We start from the raw sequence: 18,731 nt of genomic DNA, 5'->3' as shown, positions 1-18,731 counted from the left end.
CTTGATGTGTTGCCGACGATGAAAGTATTTTAATCTTACGCCATATTCATACGTCACGTACGTCAGACTGCCGGAAGGAAGTGACATTCTTCACTTCCGTCATCTTGGTATTAAAAAATTTGACAACTTGATATTAAAAAATTTGACACATAAAATAAACTTTGCGTTAGTGGTAACTAATGCGCCGAAATAGAACGAATTCTTTAAACAATTTTTTCCTCTTGTAAAGATGTGTGCAAACTATTATTAATTTTTTAAAGATTAATGTGCAAATGTTTTATCGGAAAAAGAAGCACAATATTTTGCAGTTAAGTTTGATGTGCTCATGTTCTTGTCATCTTTATACTTTTCGTTTTATAATTATGGAAAATATACGATAATAGCTGAAGAAGGTAAATCGATCAGGCGATGAAAGAAGGGATCAATAGAAAAATATGAGGGAATACACAAGAGAACGGGGAGGAAAGGAACTGGAGTCTGGAGAAGACGACGCCAGTGAAACGGCGTCGAGACGTCTCGGCGCCTGTTCCCCAACCGTCGACCTCCGTGATTTTCCAACAACACGCGACAATTTATCCCACCGCCACGAGTGAAACAGGATTGCTATCCACGTGTACACACTCTTTTCCTTTCCCATGACGTAACACACTTTTGCTCCTACTAATCCTATCAAGCGCTAATGTTGCGCTATGTTTAATCCTTTTCCTCTCTAATTCTCACTATAAATGCAAGTAGAAAATCTTTTATTGAATGAAGCTTATCGAGTTAAACCAAGCAGACATTAGTTTAAATTTTATTATTCCCAATTTTTTAATTGCCCATTGCAACGAGCAAGAGTGTGTTGTAGATATAAAAAGATTTAAAATAAAACACGTAATTAAAATAAACATTTACTTGCGCAAATTAAAATAAATATTTATTTACAAAAATTAATTTGTATAAAATAGGATTACAAAATACAGGATAAAGTGCAAAATTTTCAATATTTGTGATTCATCGTATAATTTTGGGCGATGTCAGAATCTCTGCATCGTTGAGGATCCAAGTGGAAACCTGCTAAAGTATCTCTCTCTGTCTTAGAGAGAGAAAGAGAAAGAGAAGCACAAGAGAAAGAGTTACCTCTCATCTTGGAGAGAAACGTATACCTCATTAGAACAGCATCAATCTGCACGAAACTCGATCCACCGTTTCATCTATTTAATGAAAGCAACGGGTAAAATCTTCAATCCAATCATAGTTTCATCTCAAAGCTGATGTATACAACGACAGTTAGAAATACCTAATGAATCTCCAAGATTACGATTTGAGACATTCATATTTATACATAAGAAATAACTCTTTAATTTATTATTATTGTTTTTATTATATCTTTTACATATTATTTTACTAATTTTATTATTAGATTTATTAATTTATCGTTAATGATATAAAAATGAATTTTTTTTAACTATAATAAAAAAGAAAATCCTCAGAGAATGTTCAATTTTGCACATTTTCTACCATTATCTATGATATGAAAGATAGCTTCTAGGAATGCGGACAATTCGTACATGGCTATATGTATCGGTAAAAGGTATGCAAACAGCTCAAAGGATTTCACGCTTTAGTGACTACTGGGAAATTGAGAGTATAATAGGCAACAAGCAGGAACGCACTAGTAGATGATGCAAAGGGTTGATTGGCAGCCAGTAAAAAACTGACTAGCTCGAGAGTATTGCAAGCATCCACGAGGCATCCCCTTTCCCCCTCCCTTTGCATGAGCAATCTCATGGGAAACCGCTAAAATAATGTAACGCAACAACACTTTAAATTAATTTAAAATCTAGCAATATATGTATAAATACATATACCTGATGTGTAAGAAATCTAATCATTAAAATGATAAAAAAAAATTACCGTATTTTGCGTATTCTATGATTAAATTATATTTAAGAGTTTGATCTCGCGTTTTTTTTTTCATATAGCTAAAAAAAATCTTATCAAGCTTGTAACATTATTGGCGCAATCCGAGGAAAGATTATGGACTTAACTTCAAGATACTCGATTCATCAAGTTGGCATTAGAAGCTAATACGACATGTACAAATACTCGAGTACGATGCTCGATCAAATTACGTCGCATCATCTTGCTTAAGTAAGAAATCATGTAAAGAGGGATCATCTGTCAACGCAATCAATCGATCCGTCACAGACAGTCCAGGTTGTAGTTAATAGCAAAGAATTCTAGATATTTTATTCTCCACTTTATTTTTCTGGATATAATTCGAAAATATGTGATAATGGTAGAATGTTATGACACGCTGCATGTGAAAACAATAGCTACTCCATCATGTTACTACTGTTTTATTTACACAAACTGTATTTTACATCGGTTTTTTTCTTCATCGTAAATTTATATTTTTTCATACATGAGGTGGTAGGAAAAGGTTAAAGGTTGACAATAACGTTTATACTAAGGGAAAAAATTTTTATCCAGTTCATTGATCGAACGTTAAAAACTATTTTACATTCGCGCGTGTACAAAAAGGGAATTAACAACAAAACGGAGGGTTGCTGTTTCGGCCTGCGAATGTCGTTTCTCGAAATGCATACGACACGCGACATTAACCCAAACCCAAACCGACGCAACGGGAACAGAATGGAAAAAGAGCTCGTGCTGGTGAGAATTCGTGCACAGCGCACTCGGGAGCGCATTTCTTATTAACGCTGTTCATCCTGTCACCGGGATGCCAGAATTTCCGGCCCGGAACATCCATGCATCTTATGCGGCTGACTGCAACGAAAAACCCGCTTGCGTCATTCCCTGTCGAATTTTCAATTCTGCTCGCGACTTTTCTTTCTTCTTTTCCCTCGCGTAAATGCGTCTGTCCGTTTCTCTTTTCCCTCCATAGGAAAATTTAATTCCTTGTCTTGGATTGAAACCCAGTTGAATAATAAAAGAGATAAATAAAATAGAAATGATGGAGCTCATGAATGTAGCTGCGCTTTTAAACATGCAACGAGGAGTTTGAAATCCATATTTTTCAAATGAAAATTTATTAACCTTTCGCTTGCGCTTTAAATTTCGGATATTTAACTCGAGTATTACATAAAAATAGACGCCATCGAGCAAAGTTGAAATACGCGAAGCGTAATTCCTCCTATTAACTCCACTTGCAGTTTCCAAAGTAAATGAATTCACTGATGTGAATAATGCAGCAAACATCAAAAAATCGCTGAAACTGCTGACCATTGCAGAATAAGCGGTTCTCAATTAGCATAAATTCTCAAGCGAAGCAAGGGCAGGAAATTGAATTTATGAGTACCAGATAGAAAAACAATGAACGGATATTCGAATAAGCATTTTAATAGTCCGCGATTGTCCCTCAATGAAATACGAAATTATTTCTCAATTGAATTATTTACACGAAGAAAGGAATAAACCTATTTGTAGAAATGTTGAGACAACTAAGAGCCCGTTGAAAGGTAAACGCTTTGGAATACAATACAAATACTTTGTAATAAGATATGCTTTGCTTCGTGCTTTCTAGCTAGAAATACACGCCTCTCTTTATATTTTCCATCAAGAGTGAATTTCTCCATTTCTTCATTTGGCCCATTATCTTGATACGGACAATCGCGTTATGTACGATCGATAGCTGTCATGGTCATTTTTTATTATAAAATTCTTGCATATATATTTAAAATTGTTATTTTATATGGATAATGTCTTCTCGATCCAATTTTCTTTCGTCGGGATACAAAATTGTCTATGAATATTAACAGAGCTATCGCGCTATGCTTTCCGTGAAGATACCCGCGATTTCGTTACAATACGTCCACGTTATATGTAACCTATATAAGATTACAAGGCTACAAATTTAGCATGATTGCGTCGGCGTCGATTTGAGCGTATTTGAAAATCGAACAAAACGAGACGAAAGTAATCCGAAAACGTGAGGCACAGACCGCTAACGTGTGTGAAACGAGCGTAGCGCGGTCGACGATAATAAAATTTATCAGCGGTGTTATCCGGATTCACGCAATACGAACAAATCTGTTGGATTACAATTGCACATTTGCACGATATTAAAGCAGTTTCCATCGATATCTTTACCATTTCCGCTCACACAGAATAGAAATTTCAATTCATTTCATTTCATTAAAAATCGGTTCAATTAAAAATCGGCTGTTAATTAAACAGGTCAAATTCGTCTATTTCAAACATGATGCAGAAGAATTCGAAATGTCGATCGTGCATCGCGATTTCACTCGCGAAACCTGATTCCTACATCCGAGGCTAAAATTTAAGATTTTAAGATACTTTATGTTAGAGCTTGCACCGTGAAAATGATACCGCGATGCTTTCATTGTAATCGATAGTAGAATAAGCCAGAGGAAATGACGTCGCCGTTAACGTGGCGAAAAAATGGCGGAAAAATTTCAAGTCGTCACATTTTCATCGGCGAAGCGTTAATTGTAATTGCATCGTGAGGGAAGATAGCGAGACGTGTATTGTATATGTAGACAAAATCAACGATGCGAAAGATGCGAGAACATAAGCGGAACGCTTAATGACGACGCGACTTTTTATTCTTATGTAAAACAGTCTCGTCACTTTGCTCCAAGTCGAGGTGATGGAATTGAATGCAAATTGCTTTTATCGCGTCAGTTCCTCGAGCTTTCCTATTGCAAATGACAAACTTCGATCATTGTACCGTATAATGTATAATTTCTCTCGCTACCAGCGCAGTTATTTATTATTACTGATTTTTATATAGTGCTTTTTATAAATCTTATTACATGGCGTTTCATATCCGATATCGATAATGTGTAAATACATGTCAGAACTAGTCCAGACGTTCGTTCTATCTACAAAATATATACAAAAAAAAACGGGGAAATCTCAGCGAAGATTATTTATTACATATAATTAATTTGGACTAATTGTTTGCATGTCATTAAATGATATTGGATTAAAAGATCGTAATAAATGATTAAATAAGAAATGTTTCTTTTTAATAAATTTTTACTTCCGCTATCATATAATAAAAATATCTTCGTGAGTCAGTTTTAAGATTTAACAAGCGTATGTAAAATTTAATAAAGAAACATCTCATTCAGAAAGAGTTAAATAATTTCTTTTTCTGTGTATATATATTTCACTTTAAAAATAACTGCTAAAAAAAGGTTAACAAAATTTAGTTGGTCTCAACGAAAAAAGGCAATATACTCGGGTTATCGAGCATGTACGTATACTCAATATTTTATAAGCAGCATAACCTTTGCATACTAGGATGCTTTTCCCATAAACTTGATATGTACCGAACACATAAATGTCTGTTGCTCTTATTGGTTTCGCAAAGGTTTCTTCGCTACGAAAAGCTCCGACGACGAGCTCGTGCCAATCGACTGGAGCGAGGGGAAAGACGAGAGAAGAGACGTAGTGGTGTTACTACCAGAGCGCGTATTGATCTTTACTATTATTAGTCCGTCGACGGCCCCTATTAGAATTGTCAGAAACTGTTACTGGTTGCTACACTAGCTCTTATTACAACTATATGCGAAGGTTTAGATGTAACTATTTGATATATTATTGTTCTTTTTGTTTGTTTTTATCGATATAAATTCATACAAGTTGGTCTTCTCATGGTAACTGTTTAAAAATTAACAATTTACTCTTACAAAAAATAAATATCTATGAAATAAATATCTCTTACAGAAAATAAATATCTAATATTCTCTAATATAATCCTTGATTTTTTACGAGATAAAATAAATATCTTGTAATTTTATATTTATCCGTTGGGATTGTAAAGATTTTTAACATTTTTTTCAATAAAATACCACACGTATATCAAAATTAATAAAATCATATACATGTTGATAGGTAAGAAAGAAAGGATGCAATAAATACGAGAAAAATAACGGCTACTTGTACTAACTGTATTGAATATGAAATTATTACGATGTCACACAAATATCGCTGTAAATTTGTATAAACGATATGTTCGCGAAATTTTAAGAGCAACCTTAAATAATCCCGAATGCTGTGAACGCGTAATTTATTTTTTGCTCAATTTTACGATCGATTGGCAATTGGTAAATTAAAAATGGCGTCATTTGCTGCAACTGCGTATTCCTCTCGACATTTTATAACTGTGTGAGATTATTGCAATAGATGTTATTGCAATAGATGTGATCGAAGCTGCGCAATCTTCCGAAAAAACTAATTCCATCAGAAATGCATTTCTTTTTACATCAACATTGTAAGGTTTTTCATTCAAGCAATACATATAGAAAGATGTGCGAGGAAGCAATCGAATTTAGTGCGCATACATGAGAATTCGCAGACTTTCGTCATACAAAGCGGTGCGCGAGCATGTAAATGCGGATTCTGGTAGTGCATTATTTGAATGAATACTGAATGAAAAAAAGAAACGCGGGCGTACGGGAAGGAAGAAAAATGCAAAAGACACAAAAAGTAAAGCTCTGGCTAAGAGGAAACTTTCCGGCAAACGATTTCGTAACGGAATTCCACTCGCAACACGCTGAAGGGGACAGCTATTGAAAGCACGACGCGAGGAAACTGGGAACGGGGTGTAAGTAAACGAAGAATGTTGTGTATTCTTACATCTTTTTACATGTGGTGAGATATCTTTATGTGTTCCCGAATCTATTTGCGAGAAATGTACCCAATGTGATATTTATATTTTTAAATCTGCCTTACGCATTATACAGGGTGTCAGGGCAATCTATTCCCGAAAAAGCTCTTGTAGCTTACCTCGAGAGCTTTTTAAAACACTATAATAAAGTAGTTTTTCATCGAGTACTTTTCGAGTTATGAGGCTTGAAATAATCTCTTAATTTTACATAAACCATAAAATATCTAGTAAAATATTCATTTTTCGATTATCTTACCTTAATACTTTTATATACAAAATAATGAGAGGAATCAATTGGTGTAAAGAAAACACATAATTGTTTCGAAAAAAAATATGTAATTTGCAATTAACAATTACATATTTTTTTTCGAAACAATTATGTGTTTTCTTTACACCAATTGATTCCTCTCATTATTTTGTGCATAAAAGTATTAAGATAAGATAATCGAAAAATGAATATTTTACTAAATATTTTATGGTTTATGTAAAAATGAAGAAATTATTTTAAGCCTCATAACTGGAAAAGTACTCGATGAAAAAATACTTTATTATAGTGTTTTGAAAAGCTCTCGAGGTAAGCTACAAGATCTTTTTTTTGGGAATAGATTGCCCTGACACCCTGTATATGTATTGTCCTTTGATCTAAACCAAAATAATTTTTTATTTTATAATCTAGCTATATATCTAAGGATTAAATTCCCAGCAAAACTTGACGGAAGGTAAATATGCGATAGAAGGAAATCGAAGGATCTTAATCTTCATTACTCAACAAGGTTATAAGAGGAAAGAAGCTAGAACGAGAACGAGGTAAATAGTGAGATAGGAAGAATATCGTTAGTCACCGTAGAGGAGGCTCAGAAGTTGTATCGAATCGAACCGAGTCACATTGGTCGCAACGAGAAGCACTAAACCTCTTTCACTTTTGGTGAGAATAAGCAGCGAGGTGGCGATAAATTATTTTAACAATTTTATCGCGAATCGGTCGGTCGTGGATAATTGACCGAAAACTTAATGACGCGCAAAGGAAGATAACTCTCCTTTTTTTTACTTCTATAATTAAAAGTCGTTCACGATCAAACATAGCTGTTTCTTTAAACAAAAGATTCTTTTCTCTTCTAAACGCTCGACAATTGATTTTAGCTTTATGTATAGATATGAAAAAATTAATAAATATAACGTGTGTTTTGTATAATATATGAAAAATCAATAGACGCTTCCAACTTTAAGTTCAAAAGATTCTTCAGTATAAAATCACGTTAAAATCAGTGAGTAAAAAGACATTAAAAACTTAGACGCAATTATTTACGCACACACATTAATTTAATTAGAGTTATAGTGATTGAAATCAATCGCAAAAAAGTATAAAAAAGATGAAATATTTACGTTCATTTTGCATACTTTTTAATGCTTAATGCAAAAAATTGTCAACGGAAATTAAATTGAAACACTTACGTCAAGAGAACCTAAATAGAAGAGATTTAAATTTATTCACAACGAATCTCACGTTAGAGCAATAACGAGTGGAAATAGTGCTTGCAATCTAAGGCGGATTCTTCTCGTAAGCAAAGATTTTCCACAAATCCGCGAGAGGATTAATCGTCGTCCGTGGAACAGTAATAAGAAGGCGAAGAAATTACAGAGGATGAAGGAGACTTTTGGGATTCGTGGCGTTTCTCAATAGCGCCAATTAAAAGCTATTCAGGTGGCATTCTAATACTAGCGTCTCGTTAAGAAAAATTTCCTCTATAATTCAGAAGTTTATATAATACGCTAGAGAGACATTTTATAATCGTTTCATTTGCAATCGAGAACTCTATTCCAATTATATAATACGAACGCGAAATTCTAACACGAGGCATGCGGGGTGCAACTATCACGAGCAGTCTCGTTAAACTTTTGATAATAGCTGCATTATACATAGAGCGATGCATCTCGCTCTGGATAGCTACACTTTCGAAGGTAGACATTCAGTTGGCTCGATATTACATCCGATTCATGCTATAATGTCCGTTTGCAACGGATCGCAGAGCTGCACTATTACAGCGTCCATTCACATTCAGAGCCCGACAGCGTCCAATAGCGCGAACAAGTCCAACTTGTGTAAATTAACCGGTCCACTCTCCGATCTAATCGATACGATGACCATTCCAATGTGCTTCAGGACTCTGCAATATCGTTTAAACGGCATTGCCTCGACAACGCCATTCTGACAGTACTTAACAAGTAATTTACAATACCGCTGACAGTTTGGAAAACGTTTGTCCGAAAAGTGCTTCTTGTGCCGGAAGATTGCGGGATTGTCATGTTATGTACTTAATACATTCTCTTATTCCAACGAAACAAATCTTTAATTTAAACTTTATCAGCAAGGCAATGCAATATTATAGTATTTATATTTTATCTTATATTTAACATTAACTTTTTTTTATATAATTTTCTAATTAATTTTACTTTAATAATAATTTTAATATATTATTTTATTCAAATATATAAAATATCAATTACAAAAAATAAAAAAAAATATATATAAAATATCAGCGACATACAAATATCAAATACATTGTCTCATAAAGTTTTTTTTTATTGATTAGTTAATTTGTTTACTTTTATTTTAAAAGCATTTATTTATATATTTTTTCACTAAAATTTATTATCTAAAAATGAAAGATAATTTAATTGATATAACACATACTTTTCCACAATATTGCTGTATATGTGAAATTTGAACAAGTAACTTGACAATCTTTTTATAGAAAGAAAGGATTTATTTCACAACATTTTTTGTTATTTATTTATAATATAAAAATTAAAAACTATAAAAATAATATAATATTTCATACGAAATGCATTGCCGTAATTTTCTCTGTTGAAATTTTCAAGAGAAAGAACCGAATTTCAAATTTGTCCGAATGTAACACGAATTAAAAATTATCGCGTCAGCTGTTGAATTCTCTATGCATGTATTAGGTCGCCAAAACTAAATGGGAGAAGCGATAAAATTTAATGGCGAGCGTTTTTCCTCACGGATATCGATAAGCGTTCGAAATACTTTCGAAAATGGATCGTGGGACGCACGCAGGTGGGATACGGGCAGATTCCAACGTGTATTTTACGTCATGGTGACGTCGAAATGGGATGCCGTTGCATTTTATCGCGTTCGTACGCAGATAAGAAGCGCATTTTCCCGAGCAAGAAACTATTCGTTTTCTGGAAATCGAATTACGACTAATGTTTTCGAAATCGGGATGCGTGCTCCTTATTTTTGTGACCTAAAATATAATTGTCCTTTTATGATTCTGTCGAGTCAAAATATATTTTGAAAAATAGTGCACGATTTAATCTAATTATTTGGCAACTTCAAATAGGCATTTCGACTGAAATTATCTTAAAAAGAAAAAAAAACTGTGTCATGATCGAATCTGACAATGAAAGTGTTGCTATTTTATCAAGTTGAGTGATTATTGCCGATTTAGCATCAATTTTCGTCTTCTTGATATACAATTATCTTTACCCTAGCACAATCGATCTTCGTTAATCGTACATTTCAACTGTTTTATAGAACTGAACTGTATGATATGTTTATGAATATTTTGATTATATATATTTCCACGATCGATTTCTTTTCATTTTTTACAGGTTCAAAGTACAAACATTATTTAAAGATCACCATAGCTTTCTCAGATTCTTAAAATCACTAATAAGCGTTAAAAATTGACATGACAAATATGTGACGTCTTCAATATTATATTCCTAACGCTACATTCTTTATTAACTTGCGTAAATTAATATTTACAATTTAAAAAATTTATTAGTATTTCTTTCGAAGAATATTAAAAACTTTTAGTTGAAAGAGCTTCCGTGCTTTACTCTATCGTGCAACGGATATTCACTTTTCCAGCTGCGCGAGTTTTGCTCACAATTATGTACACGGCACGTAACTTTGGATTTAGCTCTAAGAATTCCCGAACAAAGTTGCAATACTTGATACTATGAGTACTTTGAGAAACGTGCTAAGTACAAGAATTGTAACAATTCGTATTCTTTACTACAAACCGTATATCTCACACTCTTTGTCAGAAGAATGAACAAATTTCTTAATTTTAATCGCATCCAGAAATTTTTTTACAAAATGAGAAGATCAACAATCTGAGAAAATTGAATGAAGGAAATACAATTGTGTCAGTTTTCAATAAATTCATCGATTATTCAATTCCAAAAACAAAAAGTGTGTTATTTTCTATTCTAGATTTATACAAGGAAATGAAGAGAGAAATGGAGATATTTTAATGTTACAAATTAAAAGAATAAAACATAATAAAAAAGGAGAAAAATAAAAAGGCGCGCTTTAAAGATTCCGAGCATTAAGATGATAAAAATATTTTGCAGAATAGATTTTATCTTGTCATATAAGTTATTTGGGGATTTGCCGCAAAATGCCGTAGCGTAATACTTTGCGGCATAAAATATTATTTATGATTTAATACATAAAATTGAAAAAGTGACGTACTGTAAACTATCGTAACCGTTAATGAAATTCTTGTTAAGAGAAGCTTACTCGACACATATATATATATATACTTGAAAAATATATTTCTACTACATATTTCCTTCTTTTTCAGACTACGTTATACGCGAGTAAAGCGCGAGCGTGCAACAGTGAGATAGATGTTCGAACTGAGCTGCCGAGCTTTTGTTGGCATAAATGGATTTATGTTGTGCCATCGATCTCGCATATGGCTTCGTTATGATGACACGCGATTCGAGTATCTCCACTTGAAACGTATTCCGCGGCGAGTTTCGCCATGTCACTGCTGTTGTCACGGCGATATAGCGTTTTCGGAAAATTGCTGAAACGCAGACATAAATCTGTCGTTGATGGAGATGCTCGATCAGGATATATTTTCGAATCGAATCGCGAACAGTCAACGGTTCGGTCGACGTTTGTTCGACTGGAGCGAAAATTCGGCTGTGAAACAAAAATTAAATTCCAGAGAGTATGCAAATATGTGAAAGTATGTGTAATTGAAACGCTCGAAATAATTTTGTAATAGTACTAAAAAGTAATATCGATATCGCAACGTCGAAATAATATATTATTAAGTGAACAGACAACGAATGACATCGACAGCGATCAATAATCTTACCCTTGGTTTAACTTTCAATATTGGATTTACACGTCACATTTGCGATTTATTTCTATATATGACTCTTACGGATCGATCGTATAAAATACGTGTCAAGTCTACGAATTAAAAATAACCGCGTGGGCCGCTTGTCAGATATTTGATATTTTCTTAAAATTACTATCTTCCGCCTCATTATACTCGTATTTCCCTTCTCGGAAAGAAAACTTGAGTGATATTTCGAGATGCGAAGTAGAAAATGAAAAGAAGATGGAGGAAGCTTACCGATCTGACGGATGAGAGGTGGTCGAAAAAGAAACCGCAAAATCATCCATCAACCGTATCGAGAGTCCTTAAGGAAATTACACAAAGCCCTTTCGGAGATATATTCTAATGAGGAAATGTCTGCGCGTTAAGTAATTTCATGTGACACGTGTCATCAAATTTTAAGTCACATAGCTTGCTTGCTCGATATTTTATAATTCCGAATTTAATTTTTCAAAGAAAGTAAAAAATCAAATTTTAAAAGCGATCTAAGACATCTAATCTGTAAGATGTACATCTAATCGGTTAGAAAGCATGTCAATCGAGAGGCGATGTTTTTGAGATGTTTTCAGAAACAATTTTGCATCGATTTACAACAATTTTTATAATTTTTATAATTTACATAAGGATATAATGAATGTGAAAATAATACAAGAAGCTATACATTTCCTTTATTTCTATTTTTATAAATTATAAAGATATGGTCTTAATTAATATTATTGTTTCTGTTTTTAATATATTAATTGAAAAATTTAATGGACCAAATTCAAATTTCAATCGAAATTCAAATTTAATGGACCAACTCCAATTTCAAATCTACTTTTTCTTATTTCTTTCTCCCTCTTTCTTTTTTAATATCACGATTTTTATGCAATAAATACTTACTTTGGATGATTTCATAGAATGGATAAAAAGTAAGCGGACAAGAAGTCAAAAAGGAGGACGCATATCGCTTTCTGCATACGGCGGTATACGATTCTCGAGATGGCATTGGCAATTTATTCATATATGCGCACAGTCACACGCGCATATCCAGACCGCAGATTACATAAAGACGTATCTTAACTATGACACTAATACCACTGTCTTTGCCGAGTCACTTGCGACAATATGACGGCATGTAGCGACATGGCGAAATGTTAAATGTAACCGTGTATGCTCGCGGCAGCTGTCACTAGCTTACATTATCCGCCGATTTCTAAATCGATATCTCGTATTGTGCTTCTTACAACGAACCCTCTCAGTTTTTACCATCTACATATCAAAACAATATTGCTACGCAGTAAAAAATTGTGCGTCTATATGTTAAAATTTTCTTGTGTTACCACATTTTGATTAGTACTTTAATGTAAAATTAACATACAACCTGTATGTTAATATTTTTATAACGTTTTCATGTGTTACATTTATGTCACCTTTATAACTTAACAGTTTGTATATGTCTCTTAGAAATGGAATATTATTTTGAGTATTTTTAACATAATCATTTTAAACAATCAACATGTCTCAAAGTCAATTTAACATTCTAAGAAAAGTTAAAGTGAATCTTCAAATAATCTTGAACTTTGACATACATTAATAATCAAATTTACTAAAATCAAATGTTTCTATTACAAATAACTTAAGTTAAAATAATCACTATTATATGTTAATGTCTTCAACATTTCTTACGAATTATTGTAACTATTTTTTCATGTGATTTTTAATTAATTTGTATGTTATTTTTACATTAAACTTAAAGTCACAATAACAAAAATAAATGTAGAGTATTGTGTCAATTATTTAACATTTTTAGTTTGTCAATAAATAACATACGACGAATGAGTCAGTTTAACTTAAAATTTAGAGTGGACTTTCTGGAACATATGAAAAATGTTATAATTAACATTTTATTTTTTACTGTGTATGGTGTATGTGTACTTGCTTTAAACTACGGATCCTAATAACTAAAAATTAGGATGATTATATTAATCCTGAAAATTTATAAGTTTCATTATGCAAAATTGAATCGTAAATGATTGAATGTGAGCAAGTTGTTGTGAATTTATGTACAACTACAGATAGAGGAAGAGAATGATAATTTTAAAAATTATTTACATATTATTTTACATCATGTTAATAATTAACGCACATTAAATTACAGAATATCTTTATTAAGCTAATTATAAAAGGATTGAAAAACCCAAGATATTTGATTGGTTCTCTGTGTAAACGGTCGGTATAATGTCCGAAACCACGATCTAAAGCTATTACTCCAAAAAGAGCGCTAAAGGAATTAGTGACTCCATTTACCACTTAACCTTTGGCCTTAATTTGTCCTCTCACCGAGAGCGCCAACTCCTGCACGCTCTATTTGCCGCAAGAGATATCAATAGCGAGGAATTTTAAATATGAATCTATGACATATAAAAGAAATGTGCCAATAGGATAAAGGAAAAGAAAAAAAAGAAATTTTTACACTTTAAAGTTAATGCATATTCGTAATTTAATCATAGTAAAAAAAATTTTTCGGATAAATATATAATTTAAAAAGATATCTGGGATAAATATCCTACGTCTTAAAAAGATTTTTAAATCGTTAACCCAGGATCGCGAGTGTAATTTGGTCGAGAAATTATCCATCTTTCGAACTTACGCAGCAAAGTACTTGATATAATTACGGCCACCGTTATGCAAGGTTAACGAAATCTAGAGGGCAACTGGCGGCGACGCATGTCGAGCTTCATTGCCATGGATGCAACTTCATTGGCGATGAGAGATTCCGGAGGGACGAAAGCTCGTCGTCGCTAAAAGCTCGAAACATTAAAAGGACACCCGTGTTCGCATCTGACTCCGCTTTACGCTCGCCGCGAGCTGCTTTAATTAAGCTAAATATGAGAAGCTTTTATTATCTGTCTGTCTCATCGCTTAAGAGAAAGAATTGTTTATAGTCGGTGAGAGCTTCTCTGTACGTAAAAGAGATAAGATTGCTGATACCTTTTGTAATTATACTCCAAAGAGATCCGAAATGCGTTTATTAGAAATTGTTGATTAGATAAAAAAATGGGAAAAATTAGAGCATCGCGATATTTTGTACAATTAATTGTAAAAATATCGCGATGCTCTAATTTTTCCCTTTTTTTTATCTAATCAATAATTTCTAATGGACACATTTCGGATCTCTTTGTACTTACTTTTTACTGTATTAAACTTTGACAAATTTTAATACAGCTTAATGCGGATATTAAACGAACCTTTCTTTTCGCGAATAACAACGTCTGATGTAATTGTCGAGTCCTACTAATTCGCAGATTTGCGTATGGTTGATTAACGGAGTAAAGGAGGATGAGAATTTCAGGTTTATGCAGATGTGCGCGATTACGAGCTGTCTGATTAGTGGTAGTGCGACACCACTTATGTATCTGCCGCACACTGCCACCCTACTCACGTCTACTAAATACGTCTCTAACTATTCCCATCGCACCAAGATTAGATTATTAGATTACAAGCACGGCTCAGACTTTGCTGGTAACGATATAAGTATGGAAATTGGAATGAAGATGAGCCACCAACGCGCATAAACACGAAATCTCATGACAACTGTCGCGTATTACTTGTGTAGCAACCACCGCGCATTATATAACGCCGCTGAGGAAATTTGTGATTGCTACAGCGGAATTTCGATTTAAAATTTATATCATTGAATTTTGAATATTTCATATCTGGAGGAATATTGCGCAAAACACAAAAATGAGAGATTCTCTGCCTTTAGATTTAAATATATTATACAACTTCTGAGATAACAAGTCACGCAAAATTTCAACGATTTCACCGAAAATTCGATGTCACTTAGTCAAGTAGGGTTAACATGTTAGAGGAATCGTTAATTGTATGACACATCGTCACCATTGCTCCGCAGACGACCGCAAAGTTCAGAAGGGAGCTAAATAGAAGATTGGAGGAAATTTGGTGGAGAATTGAGCTTTGCCTTACAGTGGTGGCAAGAGTTTTGCCTTCCAGCCTCGTGAAACTACCAGCATAAATGCGGCAAGAATTTCCCAGGAGTTACTAATGGTATTCCAACATTTCGCGCCGCCCAACGAAAATTCCATTAAGGCATCTCAATAATATTCGCTTACATGTTTCGAAGCTGAGTAAATGTTAAATTATAAATACAGAACTTATTCTATTTATTTTTTGTACTCTTGGATATTTGATAATATTATCTTACTTTATATATCACGTCTTTAATTTATTTTATCTTTAACAATTATATTAATGGTAATTACAGATGTAATAATAATCTCTGAAACAAATTTCATCGTTAAGGAACTTGCATCAATCATAATTTAAGAGATCGCCTTTCGTGATTTAAAAAATTTTTTGTAGAGAAGGTGCACGCGAATTTTGATATGTTTGTTGCTGATAGTGCACCGATGAAAATCAAACGTTCAGACGCGTTGATGTGAAAGCGTTAGGTATCCAATAGCAGTTAATCGAATATCTAGCGTCCCGCACCGGAAATGACAACGGAAGCGGAAATCTTAGATCAAGGAGCGGTTTACCTTGATCATGGAAGAGGATCACTAACGGAAAGCGAATGTCGTCTGATGCTATCTCTCTGCAATGTAATATGGAGATGTCTAAAGTGCTCAAGAGTTTGGTATCTGGAATGATGCAAACAACTAGAATTCATTATACCCCTTATTCCGCGAATCCTGATTTCAGCCTTTTCAGTTATTCAGTTTTTAATCATTTTTGGAAGCCTGCAAAACTTTGCACTGTAATTTCAACGTATTTTTAAAATCGCGAAATGGTTGCCAACACTAAATTGCCATCACACATATAAGTTTAATTTATTTATTTAAAGTTTTATTGTCACTGATAGTTGTTGTGTTTATTTAGATTGTACGTATAACTGCTAGCAATCTTGTCAAAATTGTAATGCGATTAAAATATATATATTGTGTGTATCATTATATTATATAAAATATATTAAAACTTGCATAAAGAATTCGTTGCTACATACGTAATGTTACATTAAGTTTTGGCAAGTTTCACTAATTAATACCGATACCGATCTGTGAGGCAAAGCATGGGGTGGCCTTAATACCTTTCTCGAGATAACAAAGGGCGTCGTATGCATCAAGACTACCTATCGTGACTTAATGAGAGCGAGCATTGAATGCTTTTGTAATCGGATATAGTGGCTGGCATCTTTTGTATACGTTTAACGTTGCAATAACATTTCTCTTTTGTGCCTAGATATTCAACAAGGAAGAAAAAAATATCAAAGAAGGAGAGAGAGAGAGAGAGAAAGAGAAAGAGAGAGTATGTGTTTGCCAAAAAAAAATTAGATTCAAGCGCATAAAGTGTAATAAAAATTTACGTTTGCTTTTATTACTCTTTGTTTTGAAAGGAAACATTAACATCAATAAGTATATATGCTTTTCTCTCAATTTACATATAACGTTATTCTGACAGGTAAACATTAGAGCGATGGGAAGCAATGCCATCTGACTGATGATAACCTCTTGACTATTAATTAGTCGGACTATCCCTCAATTAACAGGGATTCAGATAGATGGAGAATTGCAACGTACGACGGTAACCAATTGCTTGATAAATATTTGTCTGTCAACAGTCCTTGCTTTAATTTTGGTAAATTACAAGCATTATAAATTATATAGACGCATCGCGTTTCCTTTCCGTGTAATAACATATTTGATAGAAAAAAAAAATTCATTCGCTACAATATAATTTATCTCATATGGAGCAACACAAAATTTAGAAAATAATCATGTCGACAGCTATGGTAATTTGCATGAGAGTAAACAAAGTATGTGAAATCGATAATTCGAGACGTTCGTGCCCCGATTTATCGAGCGATTTCGAAATGGCTCCCGGAAAAAAGTCAAGAGCGATGGCAGCTTATCAATATGGATGTGTTTAACTTGCTGCATAATGGACGAAGTTGGCATTCCTCTAACCGGATGGTATATAACGGAGTAATTATTACTCGGAACATTCGGACGGAAACTCGGTTAACTTGGATCTCCACTCGAGAAACTAATTGAAAGAATCCTTTCCTCTTTCATTCTTTCTCTGGGCTTCCTTCCTTCTTAACTATTTTTATCTCTTAAAGTTTTTTTTTCTGCTTCGTGCGTTTTGATCCTTGCTAGGAGCGCATAAATTTGTCAGAATGATTTGCAAAAGATCTCATTGTAAAGGTATCTTCTTTGACAAGTTTGGAGAACAAATTTATTCTCAAGAAATTTCAATTCAATTTTGAAAAATTACGAACATATTTATAACGTTAAAAATTGTGAGAAAAAAAAGAAAGAGAAAAAGAATTCAAAGGAATTAGATATTTTATCAAAAACTTAGTGTTTCTTCACACAAAACAAGTTTTAAATTTTTATTCTTCTTTTACCTATTTTTCGCGCAGAGTTGAAATATATCTTAAAATGTGCATTCTCCTCACAGAATGCATAATATGATATGCTTGAATATGCAAATCATATACTCGACGATTAAAGTCACAACGTGTCGATGTAAAGCGACTTTTTATAGATACACATGCACAGCTATCGTATCATATTTGCAATTTTTGTGCAGTTTTATATTTCAAAATACATCTTAATAATTGAAAGGATATTTTCGAATAAAACTGCGCAAAGCTGTAAGCAATCTTAAAATCTTAATATCTGAACTGCGCTAGCAAAGATAATCTCCTCTCTTGCAGTACGTGTTTAACATTATAATTTATGCCGTGGAAAATTCGTAAAGATGTGCGCCAAACTAGATTTAAAAATGCAATTTCAAGGGTCTGCAAGACTGCACATATTAAAATATTTCTGATCCGTCTTGCTACCTTTCTGCAGTAGAACTCATATTACTTGTTCTAGGCATCGCTTGAATATTTTACTTATTGAAGACGG

The 18,731-nt window shown here is 33.3% G+C and overlaps 2 protein-coding genes and 1 long non-coding RNA gene across 5 annotated transcripts in view; 1 reads left to right on the top strand and 2 right to left on the bottom strand.

Moving 5' to 3' along the window:
- Cpx (synaptic transmission protein complexin) overlaps positions 1–18,731 on the bottom strand; it is a 132,269-nt gene that overhangs the window by 101,726 nt on the left and 11,812 nt on the right. The gene's annotated exons all lie outside the window — the stretch shown is intronic.
- LOC145970037 (uncharacterized) lies at positions 2,072–4,913 on the top strand. 2 transcript variants are annotated; one of them, XR_014438300.1, is made up of 3 exons: positions 2,072–2,199; positions 3,159–3,464; positions 3,530–4,913. It is a non-coding gene; the product is annotated as an uncharacterized LOC145970037 (long non-coding RNA). The 2 variants fall into 2 exon arrangements; XR_014438301.1 differs by lacking the exon at positions 2,072–2,199 and adding an exon at positions 2,426–2,658.
- LOC145959303 (uncharacterized) lies at positions 11,256–12,993 on the bottom strand. Of its 2 annotated transcripts, XM_083078033.1 has the most exons (3): positions 12,697–12,993; positions 12,052–12,156; positions 11,256–11,609 (listed from the first exon to the last, which is right to left on the bottom strand). In XM_083078033.1, the coding sequence occupies exons 2-3, from the start codon at positions 12,099–12,101 to the stop codon at positions 11,264–11,266; spliced, it is 396 nt and encodes a 131-aa protein (XP_082934159.1). In that variant the 5' UTR covers positions 12,102–12,156; positions 12,697–12,993; the 3' UTR covers positions 11,256–11,263. The 2 variants fall into 2 exon arrangements, with proteins under 2 accessions (XP_082934159.1, XP_082934160.1); XM_083078034.1 differs by lacking the exon at positions 12,697–12,993 and having other exon boundaries at positions 12,052–12,191.

Source organism: Camponotus vicinus, unplaced genomic scaffold (assembly GCF_025532165.1).
Source record: "Camponotus vicinus isolate PSW18456_S1 unplaced genomic scaffold, iyCamVici1.0 SCAF_1, whole genome shotgun sequence".
Classification (NCBI taxonomy): domain Eukaryota; kingdom Metazoa; phylum Arthropoda; class Insecta; order Hymenoptera; family Formicidae; genus Camponotus; species Camponotus vicinus.
Note: the sequence above shows the minus strand (reverse complement) of the source record. Positions and strands in the feature narration are given on the sequence as shown.

Coding starts and splice junctions, on each gene's coding strand:
- LOC145959303 (XM_083078033.1), bottom strand. CDS start 12,101: ATGGATGATTTTGCGGTTTCTTTTTCGACCACCTCTCATCCGTCAGAT. Junction 11,610..12,051: donor ACCTCTCATCCGTCAGATCG/GTAAGCTTCCTC, acceptor TTTGTTTCACAG/CCGAATTTTCGCTCCAGTCG.